General features: G+C 39.3%; 1 protein-coding gene across 1 annotated transcript in view; it reads right to left on the bottom strand.

Annotated features, from left to right (window-relative positions):
• The window catches only part of FKBP12 (FK506-binding protein 12), a 139,168-nt gene that overhangs the window by 36,402 nt on the left and 76,926 nt on the right, over window positions 1-25,840 (bottom strand). Inside the window, exon 4 of the mRNA XM_089459315.1 lies at window positions 4,523-4,575. Within this exon, the coding sequence (XP_089315441.1) occupies window positions 4,523-4,575 (53 nt within the window). The remainder of the gene's footprint in view (window positions 1-4,522; window positions 4,576-25,840) is intronic.

The raw sequence follows: 25,840 nt of genomic DNA on the forward strand, positions 1-25,840 counted from the left end.
AATTTCGACCCCCGAGAACTTCAAAATTTCGCACGTGTGAGATAAAAGAGAGAAATTTTGGCTTCTTCTTGCTTGATAAAGGTCTCCTTCTTCTTCACTAGGGTTTTCTCCTTCTCTTTAGGAATTTCACTCTTCTTTTCTTCCTCTAGCTACTATAGGTCGAACTTGTGATTCATGTGCTCCAAACGAGGTCGAGTTGCTACCTTTATATAGTGGTTTCTGGCTCCCAATTAGGTCAACTTATCTTCCTTGAGGCCGACTTGGGTGGAGGATGCCTAGTTGACTCATTTTACATCAAAATAAATTTATTTCTTGATAGATAAAGCCCAAGAAGGGTCTTTTACATGATGACATGGGCAAGGACTCTTGACATAAACCCTAGAAGCCTATAATGGAGACTTTGACCTAGAAATAAAATAATAAAGCACGAAACCCATGCTTAATAAATATTTTTTTTCATAATAAAATTTATTTTTCTTTCTTTTGACAAATACATTACATCATGACTCCAGTACAATTATGAACACTGACACTAGTTACATTCTTCAACAAATATTAACAATTTTTAACTTCAAAAACTTGTAAACGCATCCATAAGTATAAAGCAAAGCACATAAGTATACAGAACACAAATTTTTATCTGAAAACCACCAAATGTTTTTCTTAATACATATAAAGAGTACATTCAAATTTATCAACGCCAAATGAATGGAAGCACCAACTCCCTGGTTTATCAACACCAATTGAAAGGAAGCACCAACTCCTTGGTTTATTAGCCCCAACTGAAAGGAAGCACCAACTCCCAGATTTATCAGCACCAAAGCTTGTACAAGAGTCAACATTAGTCAAAGAAAGTGTGTACTTCTGACAGCTGCTCCTTTGTCCTTCACACAGGAACTCCGCTTCCTAAACATGCCTTTCTTAGCAACAGAGCCTTCCCTCAACAAATGATCCTTGAACGTGGCCTCCTTATCAACAGAACTAGGCCTCTAGAACTCTACCTCCTCCACAAGGTTCAGCCTCCTTAAAAGGGGACAGTATTGTATCTTCAAAATGAAACTGAAACTCGCCTTCAAACACACCATGATTTAGCCCTCAAAACAGGCTTGAATTCGGCCTTCTTTGTACCAAAACTTTGGTTTTAAAATTTGCCATTCCACACTAGAATTCGACCCTCTACATAGATCTGAAATTTGGCCTTCAAAGGGGACAAAATTTGGCCCTCAACAAAAAGTCTACAATCAGCCTTCTAACCAGGGCTGGAAACATTCAAAAGTTGTGCCAAAAATCCTTCCAAAATAAGCCAAAAATCATTGAAGAATGTGCCAAATATCCTTCCCCAAAAGCCTCTCCAATCAGCTCCTCTTCACTTCTGGTTCATGAGTTATGAAACTATGAAATCCTTTTCTTCGCTTGTTTGAACTTTGAACAGATTCAAATTGGCTTGAGCGAATGACTTGAAATGCCCCTTCTCACAGCTATTTATAGTGCATTCAGGGTCGAGACTGGGCTAACTTGCCCACTAGCTGGATTGGCTTGTGCAACTGGTAAAATGTATAGTGAATACTTGAAAAATCATTTCTCGTCAACTGTGAGGAGTAAGAGGGAATGTCATATACCATTGGAAAGGTCTCCGAATAAACTTTGCAACCATAGATGTTTTGATCCATTTGAGCTAGGTAAATGGAGTAGAAATGCATTCAAAGGTAGGGTATCCAAATGGGACATTAAAATTCCCAAAACAATATTTCGAAATATGCTATTTGAATTTGTAACTTTCTCTTTCATTTGGACAGCCTTTGACATCAATGACAACTTCTCTCAACAAATATGTCCTAAACATTAAGTGATCCGATGGTTCATATTCTTCTCAATACTAATGGCTATATTGATCTATGGCTTGACATTCGATTGGAGGGTCATTTGTTGATGAACAATTTTGAGAAACTCATATGTAAAAAAAAAATATTTTGTATTAATAATAAATGTATTGCCTCAAATGGCAACATTAGCTAGGGTGATTGACTATTTCCCTCTTTCAAGGTTTTAACCATGTAATACACCATTGTACTGATCTTTGATCTGTATGCATGAAAAGCTGCCTAAGGTGTTCAACCTCTATTACTCTATCAACTCACCAAGTCATGTTTCATGGAAAAGGAAACAGATCTTCTGAAATGTTAGTTTTGGATACAGGAAAGGTAACCAAAAGGAGAGTTCCAATTTGGCAATGTCAAAAGCTCAGAAATGCAGACTGTTATGAAAAACTCAGATTTGCATGTTTTAGATTCTAGAATGGGGGAGAGACTGTTTATAGGTAAACATAGGGTTTTTATGGCCCATATCTACCTATGGAGGATCCCAGGATCGGTGTTTTTACTAATCCATATTCAAATCCAAATCTACTCGGGATCCAGTGTTGAAAGTGTCTGGAGGATCTGCTTGAGATTTGTTTCCAGCTTGTAAAATAAATCATGCTTACAGATCCTCCCAATTAAAAAGGCAAAGTGAAGGGAACTAAAACCCTAACTTTTGCGTAGAAATAGTGAATCCACCATCCTAAAAGACACAAATTTGAGTGTTTTATAGCAATCTGCATCTCTGTGTTTGTGATAGCGATATGGAGTAAAATATATTCAGAGATCTGGATTTTCTATATTTCCAGTTCATGGTATTTGTATGCTGTGTATGTGAGATAGAGAGAGAGTGTGTGTGTGTTATTTCCCTGTATCCAGATCCTGACTTTCAAAAATCCAGAGGGTCCTTATCCATATCCATTTCCCTGCAACTTTGGCTTTGGGGCCCTCACCATTACTTCTTTTTTTCCCTTTTTAAATTTCTTTTTCTTTGAGGAAACACCAGCATGAGGTATCAATGAAGACATGTATGGATCCTCCAGCATTCCTTAACTAGAAAAGGATTCCAGTCAGATCCTTCCATATCTGGAGCCAAACCTGATATGCAAAAACATGGATCCTTGAGGCTGGCATGTTGGATCTGTTAACAGTCATCAAGAATCCAATGCCTAATAAGCAACAGACATTACAGTGGAAATGCTTCCAAGAATTGGACAACAAAGACACATCCTGATAATGTTATCTAAAACAATAATACATGAACATGATATTCATCTGCAAGATTTCCCCCTCCACTATAAAGTTCCTACAGCACTTTATTTAAAATAAGACTCTACAAATAACCATGCAAAAGCAGCATAATATATATATATATATATATATATCACGTAAGAAGGTTGCTGAAAAGACAGTCTCGACCAATAAAACTAGCTCTAACTTAAAAATGGGCCAACTTTCCCAAATAGTCTAATTTATTTGGGTTTCAGTCTAATTCCCCATGAATCAATTGAGCGAAACTCAATGAGAAATGAGAAATTCAAATGAAGTGAGACTAGATAAACACAAACTCACCCAAAACTCAATTTCGGCCACACCTCAGAGGGAGGGACTTTTGATGCTAGTTTGTTCAAGAGATCACAACACTGGAGACCATAGACAAGAGGATGTGGATCTGTACAAAGCCCAAGGAATAGAAAAGAAAAAGGCACTGCATAAAATGCCACCAAAATTTTATTTTAATAGAAGCAACCAAATAAATTAATTCAAATGTTCAGCAAGTTCAATGCTTGTTGAATATGACAATTCATTTACACAGGTTATCAGTTTAGGCCTCTGCAGAAGATGATCAGTACAGTAATGGATTAAGAGGTTTGAAAATTTATAAAATGGAAGGAAAGGCCCAAAAGGGATAGGATTGGTTATTGGAGGTCGTATAAGGCTTGAAACAGCTCCGTATATCTATAGATGTGGTGCAGAAGACAAGTGAAATAAGTGGCCTCAGCCAAATGTAGTTGGAAGAAGAGATGTAACGCTTCTAATAGCTTGGCAGATTTGTCAAACAAAGTTGGAGCCTCACTCAAGATGAAACTGTAACAGTAAAAAATTCAAGCAAAATTGGAATAATGCAACACAATGATACTAGAGAAACAGAAAATAACTAAGGATGACCCCCAATTAACAAAAACCAAGTTCCTGAAAAGGGTAAGTTTATGTAGGTTCATCTTAGGCATCAGACTATACAATAGTAGACAGTCCACCTTATTCATGCCTCAGCAATTCAGCCGATGCTGCCAAATGCGGGATAGAAGCTTCTTGTGATTTATTCATATGATGATCAATTTAAAGTGAGTGTTTATATCTTTGAAACACCTTTGCTGAGGATCAAAGACTGATGACTGGTAGTAACAATCCTTTTGTTTAGGTTAAAATGGATAACCTCTAAATCTGGCTCTCAATGAAGTACCAATTTTGTTCTGAAATTTGAACACACTAAGAGCATATGTCATTAGAAAAAATTAAAGCCCAAAGCAGCAACTCGTTGCTCTCTTTGGAGCATCAATAGCATACATCTAGCTCTATATTGATCAACTTACTATTAGAAACAAAGATTCAACTTACATACATATAGGATTGAGAAAGCAGTACAATATGAATATAGAGGTTACCCGAAGTTTAGAAATCTCTCCCAGTTGCATGTCCAAAACACCTTCATCCCATCCTATAGCAGAAAAGGCCCAAGAAACAATCTCACTGTTAGGACCAATAACAGAGGAACCAATACTAGAGCATATTGACCAGCATAATTGCATATAAGAAAATAACAACAAAGCAATTTAAGGTAAAATAAGGCCTCATCCATATTTGAATGAACACAACTCGCTCCTACTTGTGTGGTCAATGTCATTGCCATTCCACACAGATGTCAACACCATGAACAACAACAATGACATATCATTTGGAAATCTGACAGCAAATCAACTTCAACAAAACATATGAAACTACAATAGAAAAAATAGATATTACTTATTAGGCTGTGATTTACACCTAGTTCATAACCATCACGTATATTTTACATATAGCCAATTTTGTGTTGTCCAAAACCACCAAAGGATGGCACATTTCAGAGCCCGTAACAAGGACAAAGCTACATCAAAACAGTTTCCTCTTCATGAAATGTTATTTTCCTATACAATCCATTGTTATAAGTTCCGTCTAGGATCAAGAACGGGAGGATATACAGGTTTTCATTTGTGCATGCTTTAGAAAGGAATCACATCTTGAATTCTGTATTTCTTGACCTCATTCCTAGTGTTCTTTCCAAAAGTGGCCAGCTTCCCACCCATTGGACAGTAAGCAATTTATATTTCACGCCCATTCTCCCATGGCAATTGTTGATCACGGTGTAATATTCAAAGAGGGCTACAACCTACTCTATAAGGCTAAAGCTGACCAAGGCTAAAAAGTAAATACTAAAAACCCCTTAGTGAGCCATTATTGTAGTGACTTAGTTATGTTTAAGGCCTACAGTTAATTTTCAGTTAACATGTTCTTTGCTTGGGTCAGTTACTTCATTAGCCCATAATAAACTCCATTAATTCATTAGCAATCGCATTAACCATTAACGTATGACAGTAACTGATGAAAGAACATTCATCATAAAAGCAGAAGACAAGCCAAGACAGGTGAACACATGGATATGGCTCAAACCAGGGAAAAACCCCAAGATGGGGAAAACCCTTTATCAATTCATCTTATTATAAATATCGAATGTTCAGCAGAGAGAGAGTACAATAGTCTAAATTCAGAATGACTTGCCAATTTACGACCCTTGGACAAAAGAAGTGCTTGATCAAAACTGTAATTCTGGCACCCTCTGCATGCTTCAAGGCATCTTCATCTCTGTAATTCGGATCACAGGTTAGGGCACAAATGTGATCTGCTACAGCACCCTTATTTAAATTTTATACTGACCACGCCTTCTATTGACTGCGGCTTCCATCAAACAGTCCTTCCATCTATACGCTTCCCATTAACCTTCTTCTAGGCTACAAATACAAACGACACAGCCTCCTGATCATGCATTCCAGACTGCGGCATCCAAGCTGTAGCTTCTCGGTCTTCAGAACAGGGTATTCAAGGCCTGCGGCCTGACTAAAGGTGACTCAAGATATTGTGGCCAGCTTCTAGGAGAGATTCACCATGAGGATCATGCCCAAACTATAATTAAATCAGCACTTATGCAAGGCAGCAGCCTCAGCTCCAAACTTGGACCTGTAAGAAGCAAGAAAACACTCCAAAACCCAGAAATTGCCCACGCCTTATCTTCCCTTCTTCTGCAGCTGCCCTAAGTGAAGCATCTCGGCCTAGTTGCAGAAGATGAACCCAAAAACAGAACAGACCTTCGTCCTCCTTGATCACAGCTGCCTCAGACATACATTGGAGACCTTTTGGATGATCCAAATGAGGATGGAGGATGCCTATATATATATGACAATTTGTCCTTATGGAGGTGAAGCCGACCTTGACACTTGGAGAGTTTTGGTATAGCGCCTAGTGATAAGGTTTTAAAGACTTGGTGTTTTTGTGTGGATTTTGGTATTAAGTGCATGATAGTGTAGAGCAAGAATTAAACATCTAAACAGCATTGGAGTTGGGAGTTGGGTGCTCAACCAGTTACCAATTAAAGCAAGGAGAGGTTGAGGCTGAAAGACGTTGAAAGACTTGAGTGGTAGATCCAATATGCATATATTGGGATATCAAAGTATTAGTGAATTTTTACTAATAGCCATTTCCAAGAAATTTTGATATGGCGAAATCTGGTAAAGCACAATTAGTTAATTGATTGATTAGGATTAGATTTATAAATAGTTGAGATTAAAATTAATCCAGTTTCTATTAAATCGTTGGTTTTAGTTGTAAATTAGTGCTAAGCGACAAGACTATTTTACCAGTTTTCATGTTTTATTTGAAATTTAAATAAACTTCCAATATGACACCTGTTTACTGAATATTCTGTGATTTTCATTGACATTTCAGTTTTTTGTACATGATGATAATAATTCTTCCAATGAAGCAATCTAGAAGCCACGATCTGATGGGTGAAAAAAAATGTCCAAATCTGATCCTTATCCAAAATTTTGCACACAAGGAGAGCATCAAATCAAGGGACAGCAAGGAAGAATTTAATGACACAGCAAACACATCATCTAAATCCTGCAACAAAATCATTATTAATCAAACAAATTATCTAATTGCAGGTTTAGTTCAGGAAAAGATGGAGCAATCCTTTGTTTCTATTATTTGAATATATTGTATCAATATGACACTTCTCAATTAGAATGGGGGACCGGATTAGGAGAAAGAAAGCTTGCACTATTGTTAAGTCTTATTTTTAAAATTTGGCAATGGGGGTCGGATAATGTAGAAAAGTAGGACTTCTGCACTATTGTCAACTTGGTTATTGAAGGATTGAAAATCTTAGAACAAGGGATTTCCATATGGAGTTAGGCTTGTATACTATTATCTGGTCTATTTCGAATGCTAGTGTTTTCTTTGGCCGGATAATCTAATATTAAATTTTGTATACTATTATCTGAACCTAATAAAGAGTCTGAAAGCCAATGACTAGTGAAAAGACATTCTCAATAATGGTGTGTGGACCAGTGTTATCAAAATCGGTGGAACCGATCGGTTTGGGGGTCAAACCGGTCCGGTTGAAGGTTTGGAATCGAAAATGGCTGGTTCGGTACCAAACCAGCCCTTTTTCACTAAACCCGTCGTTTTTGTACCAAACTAGTTGGTTCCATATAATTTGACCAAAGATGTTCGAAAAGCAATTTTTCGCAAACAATAATTTTTTAGTGGGGCAGCCTAATATTCAAGCCTATGGCCCTAATATTGTTATGCAATTCATGGTAATGTTAAGTTATGCAATTCATGGTAATGTTAAATTTATAAAGTAAAAGGATAAAAATGAAAGATAAAGAAGAATGTTACTTTTACTTAAATTTTTTAATATTACCATGAAATGACTCAGGATGTTCGAAAGTGGTTTTGACCTCATTGGATTTCATATGGAAAAAGTAGAATTTAAGATCTCACTCAAAATCTAGCAGACTTGACAATTTTTCAAGTTTTTAGGATTTGGGGGATTGCAACGTTTCCATTGGGTTTTGTCATGTACAAGGGTATGGGACTAGTATTTAATGAAAATCACCAAGCCCTCTATGTACCTTGATGTTAGTGGTATCAAACTCTTATATCATGACCCTATTAAAATTGTACCCATCACTCAAACAAAGTCTTGACTTGACATGCTATGTTTTTTATGCCTATGTTAGGATATTCCAACACATATGAAATAGTTAAGTACAACCTGGTCTAGTGTAGAGTTAGGTAACGTATGTTTCTTTACTATATACTTTTGTAACTTACAATCCGACGGTCACAATATGTAGTGATCCAAAGGTTCATTCTCTCCTCGGTATTACCGACACAGTGACACTTGATCCGTGACTTAACGTCCGATTGGTCCATGATCTTTATTTAAAGAGCATGGAGGGTCATTTGTAGAGTAACCGTTCATGAGAGAAGCTTATGTAAATTTTCATTCTTTTATTAATAAATCGCCTGAAGTGGCCGCGTTGGCTCAGGTCGTGGACCGTTTCCCTCTTTGAGGGTTTTAACCACGTCAAGAATACTGGTGTATTGATCTGTGATCTGTTTGTGAGCGGTGTCCTTTAGTGTTCTGTCTGAGGAACTTACCCTATAAATTCCTACATGGTATCGAGAGCTATTTGAGGGCCCCATCCGTTGGTGATCCAAATCTGAAGCCAGTAGAACTGCATCTGACTGTCGTTTCCTAGATCTATTGTTTCTGACTACTTTCAGGTCGAGAGGACTGCTCTATTGTGTTAGGAGCATCTGTTCCAGTGAGGAAGCCCTTTCGTTTGAGGTGAAAAGGTTTCTGGTAGCCCTAGCTATGTCATTTTTAAGATCTGGAAGTATACAGTGTTTATTTGCAGTTTTTAGTTATTTTCTCTTTGTTTATTTCGGTTTATTTAGCTCTCTGTTTTTTATTACCAGATCTATACCTTTCATTTTTGCGTATGCTCTTTGCCCCGCCACTCTGCGTGATCTGGGCAAATTAGAAACAGAAAGGAAGGATTTTTTTCATGCGTATGCTCTTTTCCGCCGTGCCTTAGTATGATCTGGGAAAATCAGAAACATTGAGGAAAATATTTAGTTTTCGGCTAAAGCTAACTTCAAGCCGTAAGTGTTTTTTTTTTGTATGTCCATGTTGGGTTTTGTGTTTTTCGTTTTGCAGGCAAAAAAGAGTTTTCTCAAGTAAGCACGCACGCCAAAGCTTCAGTGACTATTAAAAAAAAAAGCCTTCTTCTTTTCCAAAAACTACTAACCTTTTAAACTAGCTCACTTGGTCCAAAGTTACTTTATGAGAATAGAGGTCTTGAGTTCAAGTCTTTCTTTTTGTTGAGTTACTATTTCAAAAGGCACATGTAACTTATGTTTTAAAGTTACTTTATGTAAAAGTGTTCTCACCCATTAGAAAAAGTGAGTCACTTATAATTCTAAAGTCTCTTTATCTTTTACTTGAGTCACAATTTAGTGGGTAGCTCATAAAGTACCATTGTAAAAGTGACTTTCACTTATTTATAAAAATGAGTCACATAAAATCTTTTTTTAAGTGAGTTAATTAGATTAAGTTTGGAAAAGGGGGGATTTTTTTTTAAATATAACATTATCATTCATTTCCGCACATTTACGCACTTCATTGGCATCTTCAACAACGTTTATTCAAAAAGCCATAACTTCTTCATCTGGAAGCCATTTTCAGAGCCGTTTATTTTTTTGAATCAGCCTATTTTTTCGAGATCTTTCCATTGGAACACTTATTTTCAGCATCTACAACTTTAGTTTTTGTTAAAATGGAAAGTCCATGCCAAGTTATTCTTGACACCACCAATTACTTCCAATGGTGGTCCTACATTGTGGATTTACTTAGAAGTAAAGGTCTTTACAAAATAGCCTCAGGCCAAGCAACCAAACCTAAAGATGAAGATAAGGCAACCAAATGGGAAAATAGGCAAGTTCAAGCACGTGGGTTGATAGGGATGTCTATTTCTCCAGACCTTAGATTCCATATCGCAAAACTTGATACCACTCACTAAAGTTTTTGGAATTAAAAATGAAATTAGAGCCCATCAACTTGAAAATGAGTTACTTACGTTGGACCCCAATAATTTTTCTTCCATTGAAGAATTTTTGTCCAAGTTCAAGACCCTTAGACTTCTCTTAGAAGGTGTTAAGGTTAAGAAAGAAGATGTTAACCTTATCTATTCCATTCTTACTAAGTTGGGACCAACCTACTCTGTGTTTGTTTCCACCTTCCATTCTACAAGAGAAGCCTTCATTTCTCAAGGACAATACTACAAGTCCCCTTCCTTTGATGCCTTTTGTGATTCTTTAATAAGAGAACAAGAAAACTCTTACATCTTGGTCTTCTTAATTTTGGAAACTCTTCTAAAAAAGCCTTAGCCGCCCATCAGCAACCAAATTCAAAGAATCCTAAGAAGTCGTATCCTAAAAAGAATGGTCCTAAACCAAACAAGGGTCCTAAGCAATTTCAGTCTCAAAATGAAAAATCATTTCAACAAAATGATAAGGCAAATAAAAACAAAGGGAAGAAGACTGATAGACATTGCCACTTTTGTAATCGAGATGGCCACTTAGAATCCAAATGCTTTAAGAAGATGGAAGCCTTGGAAGCAATAATGAAGAAGCATAACATCCATTTGGAGCACTCTTCAACTTCGTCTTCATCTTCAGGAACAGCACTTTTTGCATGTAGTTGTCAAGCATCTTGGTCTGAATATGCACTAAATATATCTTCTTCTCATTCTCATGAGTGGCTCATTGATTCTGGAGCTTCTTATCACATGGCCAAAAACAAAGCCATGTTTTCTTCTTTAAATGATTGTAACACCAAAAATATATATGTTAGTGATGATAGATCTCTTAGTGTTGTAGGGACTGGAACTGTTCATATAGACAATGGTCAATTTAATGATGCATTATGTGTTCCAACCTTACCCTGCAACCTTCTATCTGTATATCAAATAACTCATTCAGGTGAAGGTAAAATCGTTGAATTTTCACCTCACGATGTTGTAATTAAGGACCTAAGAGATCCTAGACAGATTTTAGCTACTAGCATTGTTGATGATTCTACAAGGTTGTATAAGTTTAACAACTTTGGGTCATCGAATCTTCCATCGGTATTTGTTGCTCATAATGATGAAGTGAGCAAACTTTGGCATGAGTGATTTGGTCACTTAAACTATCGCTCCCTTCAGAATCTATATAAAGAAAATATGGTGACAGGTCTTCCAATGGTATCTTGCAGAGATGATGTTTGTTCTGGATGTGTACTCGGAAAACATCATTAGAATAGTTTTGAAAAATGTGCCTCTTAGCACGCCTCAGCGCCTTTACAGCTTGTGCATAGTGATTTATGTGGTCCACTTCTAGTTGTTTCATTCTCTGGCTGTAAGTATTTCTTAACTTTCATTGATGATTTCTCCATACACACCTGGGTATACTTCTTAAAACTCAAGAGTGAAGTATTTAACATGTTCTTGGCCTTTAAGGCCTTTGTTGAAAAACAATCTGGACATCAAATTCTTAAGCTAAGATCTGATAATGGCGGAGAATATGTTAACAACAAATTCATCAACTTTTGCACTGAGAATCGAATTCAAATGCAACATATTGTTCTTATAATCCGACGGTCACGATATGTAGTGATCTGACGGTTCATTCTCTCCTCAATATTACCGACACTTTATCCATGGCTTAACACTCGATTTGTCCATGATCTCTATTTAAAGAGCATGGAGGGTCATTTGTAGAGTAACCGTTCATGAAAGAAACTTATGTAAATTTTCATTCTTTTATTAATAAATTGCCTGAAGTGGCCGCATTTGCTCAGGTTGTGGATTGTTTCCCTCTTTGAGGGTTTTAACCACATCAAGAATACTGGTGTATTTATCTATGATCTGTTTGTGAGCGATGTCCTTTGGTGTTCTGTTTGAGGAACTTACCCTGTAAATTCCTACAGCCTCTAGTGATATTGATGACAAAGATCCCAATTGTTGAAATTGGCAACCAAGGGATGAATTTCCTTGCATAAAATCTCATTTATAACAATTCTAGATTGACTTTCCAAAAATAGAAAGTCATGTCTATCATTTCAAACATGACTTTCCAAAAATAGTAAATCACCTTACATCAATTGGTAATCAAGTATAGTTGATTGAAAATCACTTAACTTATCATTAATCAATCCTAATAGTTTAATATTGACTTAATCATCAACATTATTATTATTATCATCTTTATGATATTATTATATTATTATTAAAAATAAATTCAAGTCACTCAATCATGGGACTTAATCATGTCATATGTAACTCGTTACCTCTCTCTTACACACTCATTAAAGCATGTCATAAAAGATTCCTCTTACGCACTCTTTAATACATATGTTACATTCCCTCCTTAATGGCATGACTTACACTCCCTAAATGGCATATGTTACTCTTCCTCGAGGCATGCATATTACTCGTCCTTTATGACCAGAATTTGTTGCTCCTCCTATATATGTATCTCATATCATCTCATCTCCTCACTACTTGTGCATTGTGAAAGAAGGATACGAACTTGAGAGAGAGATAGGGAGAGAGAGATATCGAGAGTAAGAGCAGAGCTTGAAGGTTGATTCAATGTTTGCATCAATTGTTGCTACCAACGATCTTCATGCTATTGCTTGTTCATATTTGGGTGAACTTACGCATTCTCTTGATCTCTCATTGTACTTTGTATCTCTGGTGAACAATTGATATCTAATAGTAATAATTTAGTTGGGTTTTTCCTTGGCCATTTGGACCTAAATTCTGTGTCTCATTTTGTTTTTGGTTGTCTTCTATTGTGCACTTCATTTATGTCTGTTACAATTGCTTAAATACAATTGCAGCATAAAAAAGTTTTGTAATAAGTGATTGTTATAGCATAGAACATCCAATTTTCAACACCAATATGTGCTATGATTTTGATGATATGTAGGTATTTGTTGTAGCATGGTTTTTTTGGATGTTAGAGGCCATATAGAGTATATTTGTTGATGTATTTCTGGTTCATAGATGGATTGCACTTGATACTATTTTGGTTGTGTGCACCCATACATGCTATATAAATTAGAACTCTTGCTTATATATGCATAAATGGTTTGGATTCATATGGATGCACATGAATATATATGTTTTCTTTAAAAAATGAATATTTTATGCGTTTTCATCGACCAATTTTTTGGTCTGATTTGTTTACCAGTTCTAGTTCAGTTCCAACCGGTTCCCGTTCCTGGTTCAGAGGATCATCCGATTCAATTGCCAATTCAGTTCCGATATTACTGGTGTGGATCCACTATTCTGGCACTTTGTTGTCAATGTATCATTATATTCATTTATGAGATTTGAAACTATTTTCAATTCTTAAATTGGATAATTATTTCTTTTTTGCTAATTATATTTAAATGTTGAAATGTTGATGTAATCTTCTATAAGTTACATTATACATTGTATTTAATAATTGCCATAGCAATGAACTATTTCTTATCTAATGCAATTTATCTTCCTCTCAGCATCTAATATTTAATATGTTTCTACTCCCAATTGGAATATTATGAACTATTTTTTTATCCCAATTGGAATATTATGAACTATTTTTTTATCCCAATTGGGATACTCAGGCTTAGGATAGAAAGTAGACATAGATACATTAGTTAGTTTTATTTGTTTAATAGATTAGAGTGCATTTAGGTTTAGGAAAGCATTAGTCTCCCTTTCAAGTTGCAATCCATTCAGTGGCAAACAAGCCCACATAATGGTGGACATCACTACACCAAACAAGTATAGGTCTAATTGAGACCTTGATCATGTGATGATCCCCTGTTGCAAGAGGAATTTGTCTGCCTGTGAACAGGCAGGCTTGCCATCTTCGAGCATTTGGCATACTTTTCCCTTCGAGTACCAACTTTACTAGGGCTGAGTTATCCTCGAGCACCAACTTACTAGGGCTGAGTTATCTTGGAACGCACTTGTTTGGAGGGTTGGCACACTTGTTCCTTAAATATTCATTTCTCACCGGTGCACATTGTCATTTTACTCTAGTACCCTGAGTAAGGCTGCCATCCTTCTCTCTGTAGGATAATGGGTTGCTTTTCAGTTCGATCCAATCCCCTCTTTGTTTGTGACCTCAACATCGTATCCAAGCAGGTATGAACCTTATCCTACCTACTTGTTGTTGCGGGGTTTCTTCTTCAACTTGCTGGTGCATTTCCAACCTTATCTGTATCCAGAAGAAGATTGTTTAGAGAAGGTTCGAGGGTTGCTTTCATAGCTTTTTGCTGGCAAGGCTACTTTTTCCAATTTTCAGCCCATTTTATAGAAAACCTGTCCACTGATTGAGCGTTTTGGCATTTTAGAACTTTCTACAGTGGCTGTCCATGCTAGTTTTTGTGCAACAACTCCTTATTTCACTATCCTATGTACAGCTGATCTGAAGTTTTGTCCAGGAATATTGCTCAAGGGTTGGTAACTTGCTTTTTCTTGGGTTAACTCATTATTCTAGGGCCACCTAGGGTATCTCTAGGGTATACACTCTCTTCAAAGGTCTAGCACACCTTCTCTAACACTTGTATCAATAATTTCTCACCTGGGTCGTGCCTTTTACTAAGGTTTACACTGTCCTAGGTAGAGCAAATTGCACTGCAGTTTTTTTGTAGGCTGGTACTATTTAGTTCTTTGGTATGTAAAAGGAGTTCTTTGAAGACTTCAGGGAACCTTCTCCTTTGTTGAACCTAATGACTTTAGAATGGTTTTTTTGTTCTATTCAACAGGGTTACTTATATTTGGGCAAACCTGATACAAAAGAACTCTGCATGCAATATAAAGAGTTGTGCCTTCAAGTCTTGCTTGACTTGTCTTTATGATAGAGAAAATTCAATTAATTTTCTCTAAGGCATGAAAAAACTGTAACAAATAATGAATATGAATGTGTTGATATTACAATGAGGGCATTTTGGCTTAAATATGGCCCAAGGTGCCCATTTGAAGAATCATGCATTTTTTAGTCATACTCTTTACAATTATTATTATTTATGTATTTAATTTTATTTATTTTTAGATTAATTATTTTTATTTTCCATAGAACATTTTCTTCCCCTTGAAAGCATAGGTGATGAAAGGTGTTGTTGATCAAAGTCTCCCAAAAGCCATCCTCTTCCAATAGGTTCTTCTACTTAATGAGATATTCTTTAATTACTTGGAAGCGTAATTTCTTTGAAGTTATCTATGAAGTTTGGTGTTTCTCCAACACTCTCTTGAGTCAAGATACATGGAAAACATTGTGAATGCAACTTTTGTCCAGAGGGTCCAAGTCGTATGGTACTTAGTTGATCTTTTTGTTAATTCCATATAGTCCAACATGTTCTTTCCTTGTTTCGAGGATAGTTTTATTTCAGGTTGACGCTTGACAAATACCCAATCTCCAATTCTCTCTCTATCCTATGTTGATCGGCTTGTTGCTTCATATGATTTCTTGTAATATTTTTTAGTTTTCTTCTCATTGATCCCTTAATACAAGATTTTTTATTTCCTTTGTAACAAATTCTCTTCATTTAGGAGGCTCATAACTATAAAGACCCTAAAATGGAGTCATTTTAGTCAAGTGTGATAAGTAGAGTTGTACCACCATTCAGCGAAGTGTAACCACTGGAACCAAATATCCTAATTATTTTCTTACAAAATAATGAAGGTTAGCTTCCAAACATTTATTGATGATTTCTGATTGGTGTTTCTCCAACACTCTCTTGAGTCAAGATACATGGAAAACATTGTAAATGCAACTTTTGTCCAAAGGGTCCAAGCCGTATGGTACTTAGTTGAATCTTTTTGTTAATTCCATATAGTCCAACATGTTCTTTCACTGTTTCGAGGATAGTTGTATGTAAGGTTGACACTTGACAAATACCCAATCTCCAATTCACTCTCTATCCTATGTTGATCGGCTTGTTGCTTCATATGATTTCTTGTAATATTTAAGTTTTCCTTGAGCGTTTGAGAAATCTTTTAGTTTTCTTCTCATTGATCCCTTAGTACAAGAATTTTTTATTTCCATTGTAACAAATTCTCTTCATTTAGGAGGCTCATAACTATGAAGACCCTAAAATGGAGTCATTTTAGTCAAAGTGTGTGACAAGTAGAGTTGTACCACCATGCAGCGAGGTGTAACCATTGGAACCACATATCCTAATTATTTTTTTCAAAACAATGAAGGCTAGCTTCCAAACATTTATTGATGATTTTTGATTGACAATTTGCTTGGAGATGGTATGTTGAACTCATGTTTAGGGATGTTTTGATTCGTTCGAAAAAATCCTTCCAAAAATCCCCTTTAAATCTGACATCTCTATCACTAACAATGATTTTTTAAAAACCATGTAATTTGTAAACATTTGTCATTTTTGCAAAATACCTCAGCAATTTGTTTAGCGGAATTTGATTTCTTCACTCCCATGAAATGTGCATACTTTGTGAGTCTATCAACTACTACGATGATTTTGTCCTTTCCATCTAATATGAGTAACCCTTCAATGACGTCCATTTTTCTCCCCACTTCTAGTTTGGGATGGACCAACCCTAAAGTCATTATACTTTAATTTTTGTTTCTTTGGCATTGATTGCACTCTGCTACATATTTTGAATATATTTACTCAACCCCTTACAAAAGAATGATTGGTTCATAGTATAATAAGTTGTAAAATAACCCACATATCCAGAGATTGGTGAGGCATCAGATTCCTTAAGAACCTTGAACATGAATTTCGAGGTTGGGCTTAGTTACATTCGTCCTTTATACAAAACGATGTTATTCTTCCATTCAAATTTGGAGTCTCGAATGGGTTTGTTCATTACAATGCATGTTTCCAAGTTTTTCACATACTCACTTCGAATTTTGTCTAACAAATCTGGAACTATAACTAAGACTACAAGTGTTAACATTGCTTCATATTTCCATGACACAACATCAGCAACGATATTATCTATACCTCTTTTATGTAGTATTTCTAAATCTACATTATATTGATTGTTTAGAGGATGAATGCAGAATCTTAATATAAAGTCCATCATTTCTTCTAGAAGTAGTTACTACAATGACCTAGAGTGATCCAAAGATTACCAAGTGAACATAGAATATGACAACAACAACGATGACATGACATAAAAGGGGATATTGTGCCAATTACACTTACTTCAATGTAGCTACAACTAGAGGATATCATGAATGTTAGATGCCAATAGAATGATCAGCTAGACATGAAGGGGTTAGGACCTACTACATCCTCCCTTGTGTGTAGAACATATAAAACAAAAGCACTAGAGAGAAACAAAAACTAGGGTTTTATATCCTAAGAGGGGTGAAACATCCAAGGCATAGTTTCATATTCAAACAATATTTGCCAGGAGATAGGAGCATTCAAATGAACCAATAGACTTTGATTTTGAATAAATGTATGGGGCAGAGCCCTCATGATACTTGCAGCCTTTCTTTCCATTTCGAGAACCATGTGAATATAAATTGGACAACATGGCAGAGCCAGATGAGGAATGGGTTAAATGGAGCTTCTTCTTGCCACTTATTAGCTTTGTTTGGTCTGGTTTAGTCCAAATAATTATTGGAAAAATAAGTGTTCTCTCTTCAATTTATATTGCTTCAAATGAATGTTGGATAAAAAGCTAGATTAATATTTTTGACAGTGCAAAATGATTACTTCTGATATATATTACACATATGCTAAGGTTCAGCTGGAGCTGAACCTGCAGATAGCAGAACTACAGTGGAAGGCTCAACCTTCAACCCCGCCAGAAGTTAGAGAATAGCGTAGCACCATGGTCACAACAGCAATGGTGGTGGTTGACAATGCAGTGACAGACTACATGAAGTTGTTCGAGCAGTCGTTTGAGGTCCTCACCACCCTGCAACAGGACCCAAACATAGAATGCCTAAAGACAGAGGCGCGCGAGCTGTAGCAGAGATACGATGAGGTAAAAGGGACCGCGCAGACGGTTTCCCTTACACAAAGGATTGCAAGGATGCAGTAGGCAAAGGCGCTCAAGCAGCAAGTGGATGTCGCTCGCCATAAAGAGGCAGTTTTGAAAGCACGCCTACAGCCATGGATCGATCAGGCTTATACAATTACAGCCTCCATTGAAGCAAAGTTCGCGCAACTGCAAGCAACTCAAGAGAGGATTCAGGGCAGTAGTTCAACAACAGTGGTCACCGAACAGCGTGTGGAGGAAGTTCAATAGGCAGTCGCTCAATGTGCTGCCAAACTTGCAGCGATCCAATCAGAGTTGGGAGGTCTTCGCGCTAAGATCTCTGCACCTGCAGAGTGACTTGAGGGCGAGTCACGATGTTTGTGTTGGGGGCTTGTTGGGCGCGGGATCCCTCAAGGGCAGTTTTGGGGCTTGGAGCCCAGATTTTGGTCCGATTTTGTAATTCCAATGTAAAGATTCCGCATTTTGTAGGCGCGGAGCGTGTAGTTGTTAAAAAGTCATAGGGTTGTCCGCCCTTATTTTGATAATGTAATGTTGGCTATAGAAGATCTACCCATGGTCCACGGACTATGGGATTGTATAAATAGAGCAAAGCTCTAAGTAGTCAAAGGCATCTAAAAATAATGAAAATGTATGCAAGATAGCTCTGAAGTGTAAAGTCTAGTTTTGTGTCGTAGTGTAGGAAGAGGCTCTGCAGCTGAGTGCGCAGAGGCCTAGTAGTCCGCAACTGAGTGCACGGACCCCTGCAGCTGAGTGTGCAGGGTGAGTTGAGTCTGTAATCATCTAGAAGTATTAATAAAGAGAAGTTTCTATCAATTCTGCGTCTTTATTTCCTGTTTTATGCATCTGTTATATTGGGTATGAATTTCACTTCTAATGCTTATATGATGTGCAAATGTGTATAACTGTATTGGTTAAGTGAACGCAAGTTAGAATATCTGTTTACGCGAAGATAATTAAGATCTGTTAATAAGATAAGTAAGATACTTGGCATAGTTTGGGAAACATCACAGTTCGCTACCCTAGCGGCGCGAAAGCATCTCAGCCCCTGGTTAGGGTTGCGCGAAAGCCAATGGTAACAAATCGCGAAGGTACTGAAGGTTAGAACAGAGCGTGAAGCGACTTGCGCGAAGGCAAGGTCTAGTTGGAATAAACCGACATCACATCCATCTCAAGGGTGCGGAAACTTGGTTCCAACATCCCCCCATACTGCTTCGGGTGAGACTTCAGTCCGCGCTCCGCGGGCTGATGCCGAAAGGGCCAGTAGTGTAGGGATTTGTTTGGCTAAATAACTCTGAACCTGGGTCAGGCCCCCATAAGCCAACAAATGGTTCTGTTGCCGGGACCGGAATCTGCATAGAGATGTGTGATGTCGTATCATTGGAATCCAACTAAGAAAGAAATTGAAGGCTGGTTGGACAGAAGAATTCACGAGTTCACGGCACAGGAGAACAGAAACCCACGACTATCAAAAGAAGAGTGGCTAGACAGCTACTTGTATACGAAGATCCACAAAATATTTTTCGCGTCCTTCCCTACTGAGCTATATTAGTGAACCACAAAGCTAGCAGATAGCCAAGGAAGGTGTAAACTTGAAAGTCCTATTGTGTGGACCCTAGAGCTAGTGCGAAGGTTAGAAGCATCAGAGGATCAGATCGCGTGCGTCGTCGATCATTGGCTTGATCATATTATAGGAGGATTTGTTACTAAGTTCGCAGTTGACACCTCAGTGAAGCAAAGCGACACTTTCTCAAAGGACCGCGAGCTATGTACGTAAAGTCTTTGAATACTTGGATTAAAATGTTGTTCTGCAAAAAGCGGGTTATGCAGTTACCTTGATGTTCGAGGTTGTGCGAAGCGGAAAGGTTTACAGGAACGAAGGAAATAAGGGTCTAGAGAATAGCCCCTTGATTTCACCTCCGCGGGAGAGGAGGAAGAGCTCGCGAAGGTCTCTCCGCGAAGTGCTATTCACCTAATAACATAAAGAATTCCGCGAATACCACCTCCACCCACACCACCACCGGCTTCACCGCCATCACCTCCATCTTCACCCATACCAACTCCACCACCACTGCGATTAAGCATTGCAAACACAGTGAAGTTGCTGGCGTTCAAAGGTTTGGGAAATGAGGATCCGAACCAATTCTAGTTCATTGTAAGAGTTGTATGGGAACCACAAGGTGTTACAAATGACCATATAAAGAAAGCAACGCTGGTTAGCGCTCTGCAGGATCGCGCGTTGACCTGGTATATTAAGTACTTCAATGATAACCCAAATGAGAGAGTCGTGGATATCCAAACAGCGCTAAATAGAGAAATTTAGCAGGCCCAAGTCTAAAGCACAGTCGATTGTGAGATTCAAAAAGATCATGATGCTACCAGGCGAGACTCCTTGGGAACTAGATCAGAGGCTAAAATGTACGATTCCTGAAGCCAATATGAATCTGAGAAATGGACAGCATTGCGAGTGGTTTGTAACTTCGCTACTACCACATTTAAGGAGTGCACTATCGCAGCAAAAGATAACAACTCAGGCAGAGGCCTTAGAGATCGCTATGAGGCTACATGAGACCCCAATGTAGGATCCTAACCTAGGAGTTCAGCAAATCCACGCACAGCTGAAGAATCTGTGCCTTGAGATGCAGAGTCTAAAACAGGACCGAACGGTTCAACCAGAAGTGCGGATGAAGTGTGGTGCGTAAAATGCAAGAGTCAGGGTCATGACAAAGACCACTGCCCAATTTTTACGAATTACCTTGCAGGAGGAGGGTTGATGCCTTTAAGGCCAGAAGTTCAAGCAAGACGTAGTGCAGCACCTGCTTTGTGGTGCGATATCTATCAAATAGCGGGCAAACATGCCACGGACAATTGCCACTTGTTACAGAAGTATATGCAAACTTCGCAACAATTGTTCTGCAACTTTTATAGGTCAGTGGGACATGACGAGCGTACTCGCAGAAGCTATGAATTGATGATGGATAGAACTCCCACCTACAGGGTTCAGGCCGAAACACGGCCCCTTTACCAAAATTCAAGAATAGCGCGGGCAGGATTTCAAGGACGCGGACGAGGCCGAGGCGGAGGAGGACCTGGTAGAGGTCACGGACAGTTGATTTGCTACAATTGCGGAGGGCCAGGACAATATGCCCGCGATTACACGAATCCAACGCACCCGTCGTGCAAGTATTGCACATTGTTTGATCATGAGACAGAAGATTGTCCTACGCTGATAGCTAGGATACGCAACAAAGGAGCGCTATCGCCTCCCCCGACTTAGAACCTGCAGATGATGAGGTCTGAGTCGCGCGAGGAAGATCCGAACGTAAACATTGTGCTCCGAAGTGGAATCGCGACGGGAGATGACAAAGGGAAACAGCCAGAAGACAGTACTTGGGTTCGCAAAGCCCTGGCGAAAGAGGCCGAGTTTGATTTGGAGCGCGCTCAGGAAACCTTCATGGAAGCTAAGAAGAGCTTCGTTAATGCCTCCACTTTAGGAAGCAAAGATAAGCCGAAGCCAGAGATGGACCCATCCATGCTCACAACTTTCCTGGAAACCTATATGAAGTTACTGCGCGATAGTAAGGCTGTGAAAGGGTTACAGGAGCTCATCAACAGATGCGTTGCGACTGCGCTAGGAGAACCACGCGTAGTCCGGAAGATTGGAAAGAATAAGACAAAGACAGGCTGTGAAATGAGACTCACAGTGCAGATCGGAGAATATGAGATGTATCAAGTCATTTTATATTTGGGATCAGATGCAAATGTTCTACCGAAACGGACATGGGAGCGAATGGGGAGACACGCGCTGCAATGGTCTCCAATTCAGTTGAGAATGCCAAATCAGTAGAAAATAATACCCATGGGGCAATTGCAAGGAATAGTTGTGGATATTGAGGGAGCGAGCGCGCTGGCAGATTTTGAAGTAATAGAGATTGTTGATGACAACAACCTCTACCCCGCGCTCTTGGGGATTGACTGGGCCACTGATATAAGTGGGGTAATTAATCTGAAGAAGCAAAAAATGATCTTTCAAAAAAAGTCACTGCGCGTAATTATACCCCTGGACCCTGTTGAAGGATCACGCTATACAAAGCCGGTCCGCGACTATGAAAGTGATGATGATCTGGACTGTCTCTATAAGATAACAACGCAAAACCAAGACAGGGTAAATCCCACCGCGCATGGACGGATTACATGGGAGTGCGAAAGATCCTGCACTTCGAATTCCGACAAAGAAATAGAACAATGGCGGAATCGATTACACAAAGTAACTACGCTAAATTGCAATATGATGACCAGGTCGCTGCACTACGTGTCGACAAAAGTAAGAGATTTGCCTAATTATGATGGTCTAAATGAGGTAGATACCTTCTTGGATGCATTTGAAAGGGAGGTGCTAGAAAAGAAACGCTTCCAAGCCTTGGACTAGGTACTGTGCGCTACGCCCGCAAGATGGTGGGGTACGCACAAAGGAAGCTTTGATGATTGGCGCGAATGTAGGAAAACGATGCGAATACGATTTGGAAAGCCTAAGATGCAACTGACAGACAAGTATGAAGGGCAAGATGATCCACGCGCGCATCTGGCCAAGTGGACGAAGGCCTATGGAGAAAAGCCACAAACTGAGTGGGTGCACCTGTTCTGTCATACCCTAGATGTTATACCAATGAACTGGTATATAGAAACACAGCTCCGCCATGGGACAGGTGAATGGGATATCCTGCGCGAAGGGTTCATGATGACCTTCAGTTTAGAGGATGGGTGGGGCAGTATTGAGGAAGCGCTACAAGAGGTAAAAGCAACCATCTTTAGGATAACACAAGAGTTGGTAGACTTGATTCAGCCTGAATGGGCTACTTAGCTGAGTCACGTGCTAGAATGTTATAATGTAACTGCTGAAGAGGAGGATGAGGATCCGCGGAATATTAACATTCTAGAAACAGAAGGCCACCGCGAGGTTCAAGGACCACATATTCAGAACCCTGATATAGTCGCGTCGGTGAAAACTAAGCAGGTGAACATTGGTACGAAGGCAGAACCCAAATTCGCGAAGATCGGAGACTACTAGGACGACGCGATGGTGGATAAGGTTGTTGAATTACTCCGGGAATATCAGGACTTATTCCCGACCAAGTTTACGGATTTGAAAGGGATAATCGAAGATCTAGGAGTGATGAAGATCATGTTAAAGCCCAACGCGAATCCAGTTAAGCATAGGCCTTTCTGCTTAAATCCGAAATACAAGGAGAAGGTCCGCGTAGAACTAGACAAAATGCTCGCAGCAGGCATCATTTAGCCTGTGGAAGAATCCAATTGGATAAGCCCAATGGTGGTGCAAGAGAAGAAGCAGAAGGACGAGATAAGGATATGTGTGAATCTCAGAAAATTGAATGACGCCTGTGTGCATGATCCATTCCCAACTCCGTTCACGGATGAAGTGTTGGACAATGTAGGTGGTCAGGAAGCATATTCTTTCACTGATGGGTTCTCTGGGTACCACCAAATCAAAATCGCACCGAAGGATAGGAGCAAGACAACGTTCGCGACTGAGTGGGGTTGCTTTCAATATACTATCATGCCGTTTGGATGAAAGAATGCATCAGCCATCTTTTCACGTGTGGTTGTTGTTGCATTCAAGGAATATATTCATAAGTTCTTGGAGGTCTATTTTGATGACTGGACCATATTTCGGCTGGTTAAGCGCCACGTAGCGAGCTTGCGCTTGATGTTGGATACCTACTGAAGATACCAAATCACGCTCAACCTCAAGAAGTGTGTGTTTCTCGTTCCTTTTGGGAACCTATTGGGGCACGTGGTTTGCAGACAAGGGCTAATGGTAGACCCCGCGAAGATCGCGATGATTCTGAACTTGGAAGCACCAAGAAGCGTGAAACAACTGCGCGTTACTTTGGGACATACAGGATATTACAGAAAGTTTATCAAAGGTTATGACCAGATCACCGTGCCGATGGAAAAATTGTTGAAGAAGGATGTCACATTCTGCTAGAACGATAACTGTAAGAAAAGCCTAGATATATTGAAGGAAAACATGGTTACTACGCAGATTCTTGTCTTCCCGAACTGGAAGAAAGAGTCTCATGTCCATCTTGACGCGTCGTGTATAGCGCTGGGGGCAGTAATAACATAGGATGACAGAGAAGGCTTGGATCACCCTATCGCATTTGCAAGTCGCAGATTATCTAAAGCAAAGAAGAACTATTCCACCACTGAGCGCGAGGGGCTAGCTATGGTATATGCGCTCCAGAAGTATTGACACTACTTGCTAGGAGGTCACTTTAAGATGTATATGGATCACTCCGCGCTAAAATACCTGGTCAATAATCCTGTGTTGGGGGGGGGCGCATCTGCAAATGGCTTTTATTATTCCAAGAATATGACTTTGAATTTGTGAAGCCTGGATGATTGAACGTGGGACCAGATCACCTGTCACGCATCGAGACAGGGGAAGAACCTACTAGTTTGGAGGAAGGATTACCCGACGCGCAGCTCTTTGCTGTGCGCATAGCAGATGGACATTTTGAAGATATAATTCACTTTCTAACAACTGGAACTGCGCTGGAAGGATACTCTGTCCAGCAAAAGAAGGAATTAGTGGTGCGCGCGACAGATTTCTCTGTCATTGCTGGGCATCTATACAAGATGGGGAATGATGAAATACTGCGAAGGTATGTACCTGAATTTGAACGAAGCAGCATCCTCGCAGACGCTCATGGGGGCGCTGCGGGAGGACATTATGCAGGAAGAGCAACCGCGTAGAAGATTCTACGCGCAAGGTTGTGGTGGCCAACCCTTCATCAGGATTCAAAAGCATATTGCAAGGCGTGCGATGTATGTCAGAGAACAGGTAGGCCATCGCAGAGGGATGAGATGCCTTTGAATCCACAAATGACGTTGCAACCTTTCGAAAAATGGGCAATAGATTTTGTAGGACCCATCAAACCTCAAGGAAAGACAGGCGCGAGGTACATTATCACTGCGACGAAGTATTTGACTCGTTGGGCAAAAGCACAGCTGGTGAAGGATTGCACGGGCACAACTGTCGCGAAGTTTCTGTTTGAACATGTACTGATGCGATTTGGATGTCCGAAGATCTTGATGAGCGATCACGGTACACACTTCCTGAACGAAACGATCAGCGCGCTGACAGAAGAGTTTCAGGTGTATCACCAGAAGAGCACACCATATCACCCACGGGCTAATAGGACAGTAAAAGCGTTCAACAAAGTACTGGAAACCGCGCTGACCAAGGTATGCAATGCACAGCAAAGTGATTGAGACCTACGCATACCTACAGTGTTATGGGCTTATCGGACAACATGTAAGAAACTGACGGGACAGACATCTTTTAGGCTTGTCTATGGAGTGGAAGTTGTAATGCCTCTGGAATATATCGTGCCTAGTCTACGCATACAACGCTCAAAGGTATGACAAATCGCGGAGCCCTGGAGGAGAGGTCCGCGCAGCTGGAAGAGCTCGAAGAAGAACGATTGTTCGCTGGATTCCACCAGTAGGTCCAAAAACAGCGCGAAGAGGCATGGCAAGACCGACACATCAAGTTGTGCACATTCAAAGTAAACGATCTGGTTTTGTTGTATGATAGTAAGTTTGATAAATTCCCAGGGAAATTGAAAATGCATTGGTTAGGGCCGTATATTATTAAGGAGATTACAGATGGTGGCGTGGTACAGTTGGTAAAGTTAAATGGAGAACCCTTCCTAGGAAAAGTGAATGGCAATTGTCTAAAGCCATACACAGGGGGCCCAGCCATCT

The sequence above is a fragment of the Pinus tabuliformis genome, chromosome 7 (genome assembly GCF_031772625.1).
Source record: "Pinus tabuliformis cultivar Carrire ecotype Pingquan chromosome 7, CPIR1, whole genome shotgun sequence".
NCBI classification, from domain to species: Eukaryota; Viridiplantae; Streptophyta; class Pinopsida; order Pinales; family Pinaceae; genus Pinus; species Pinus tabuliformis.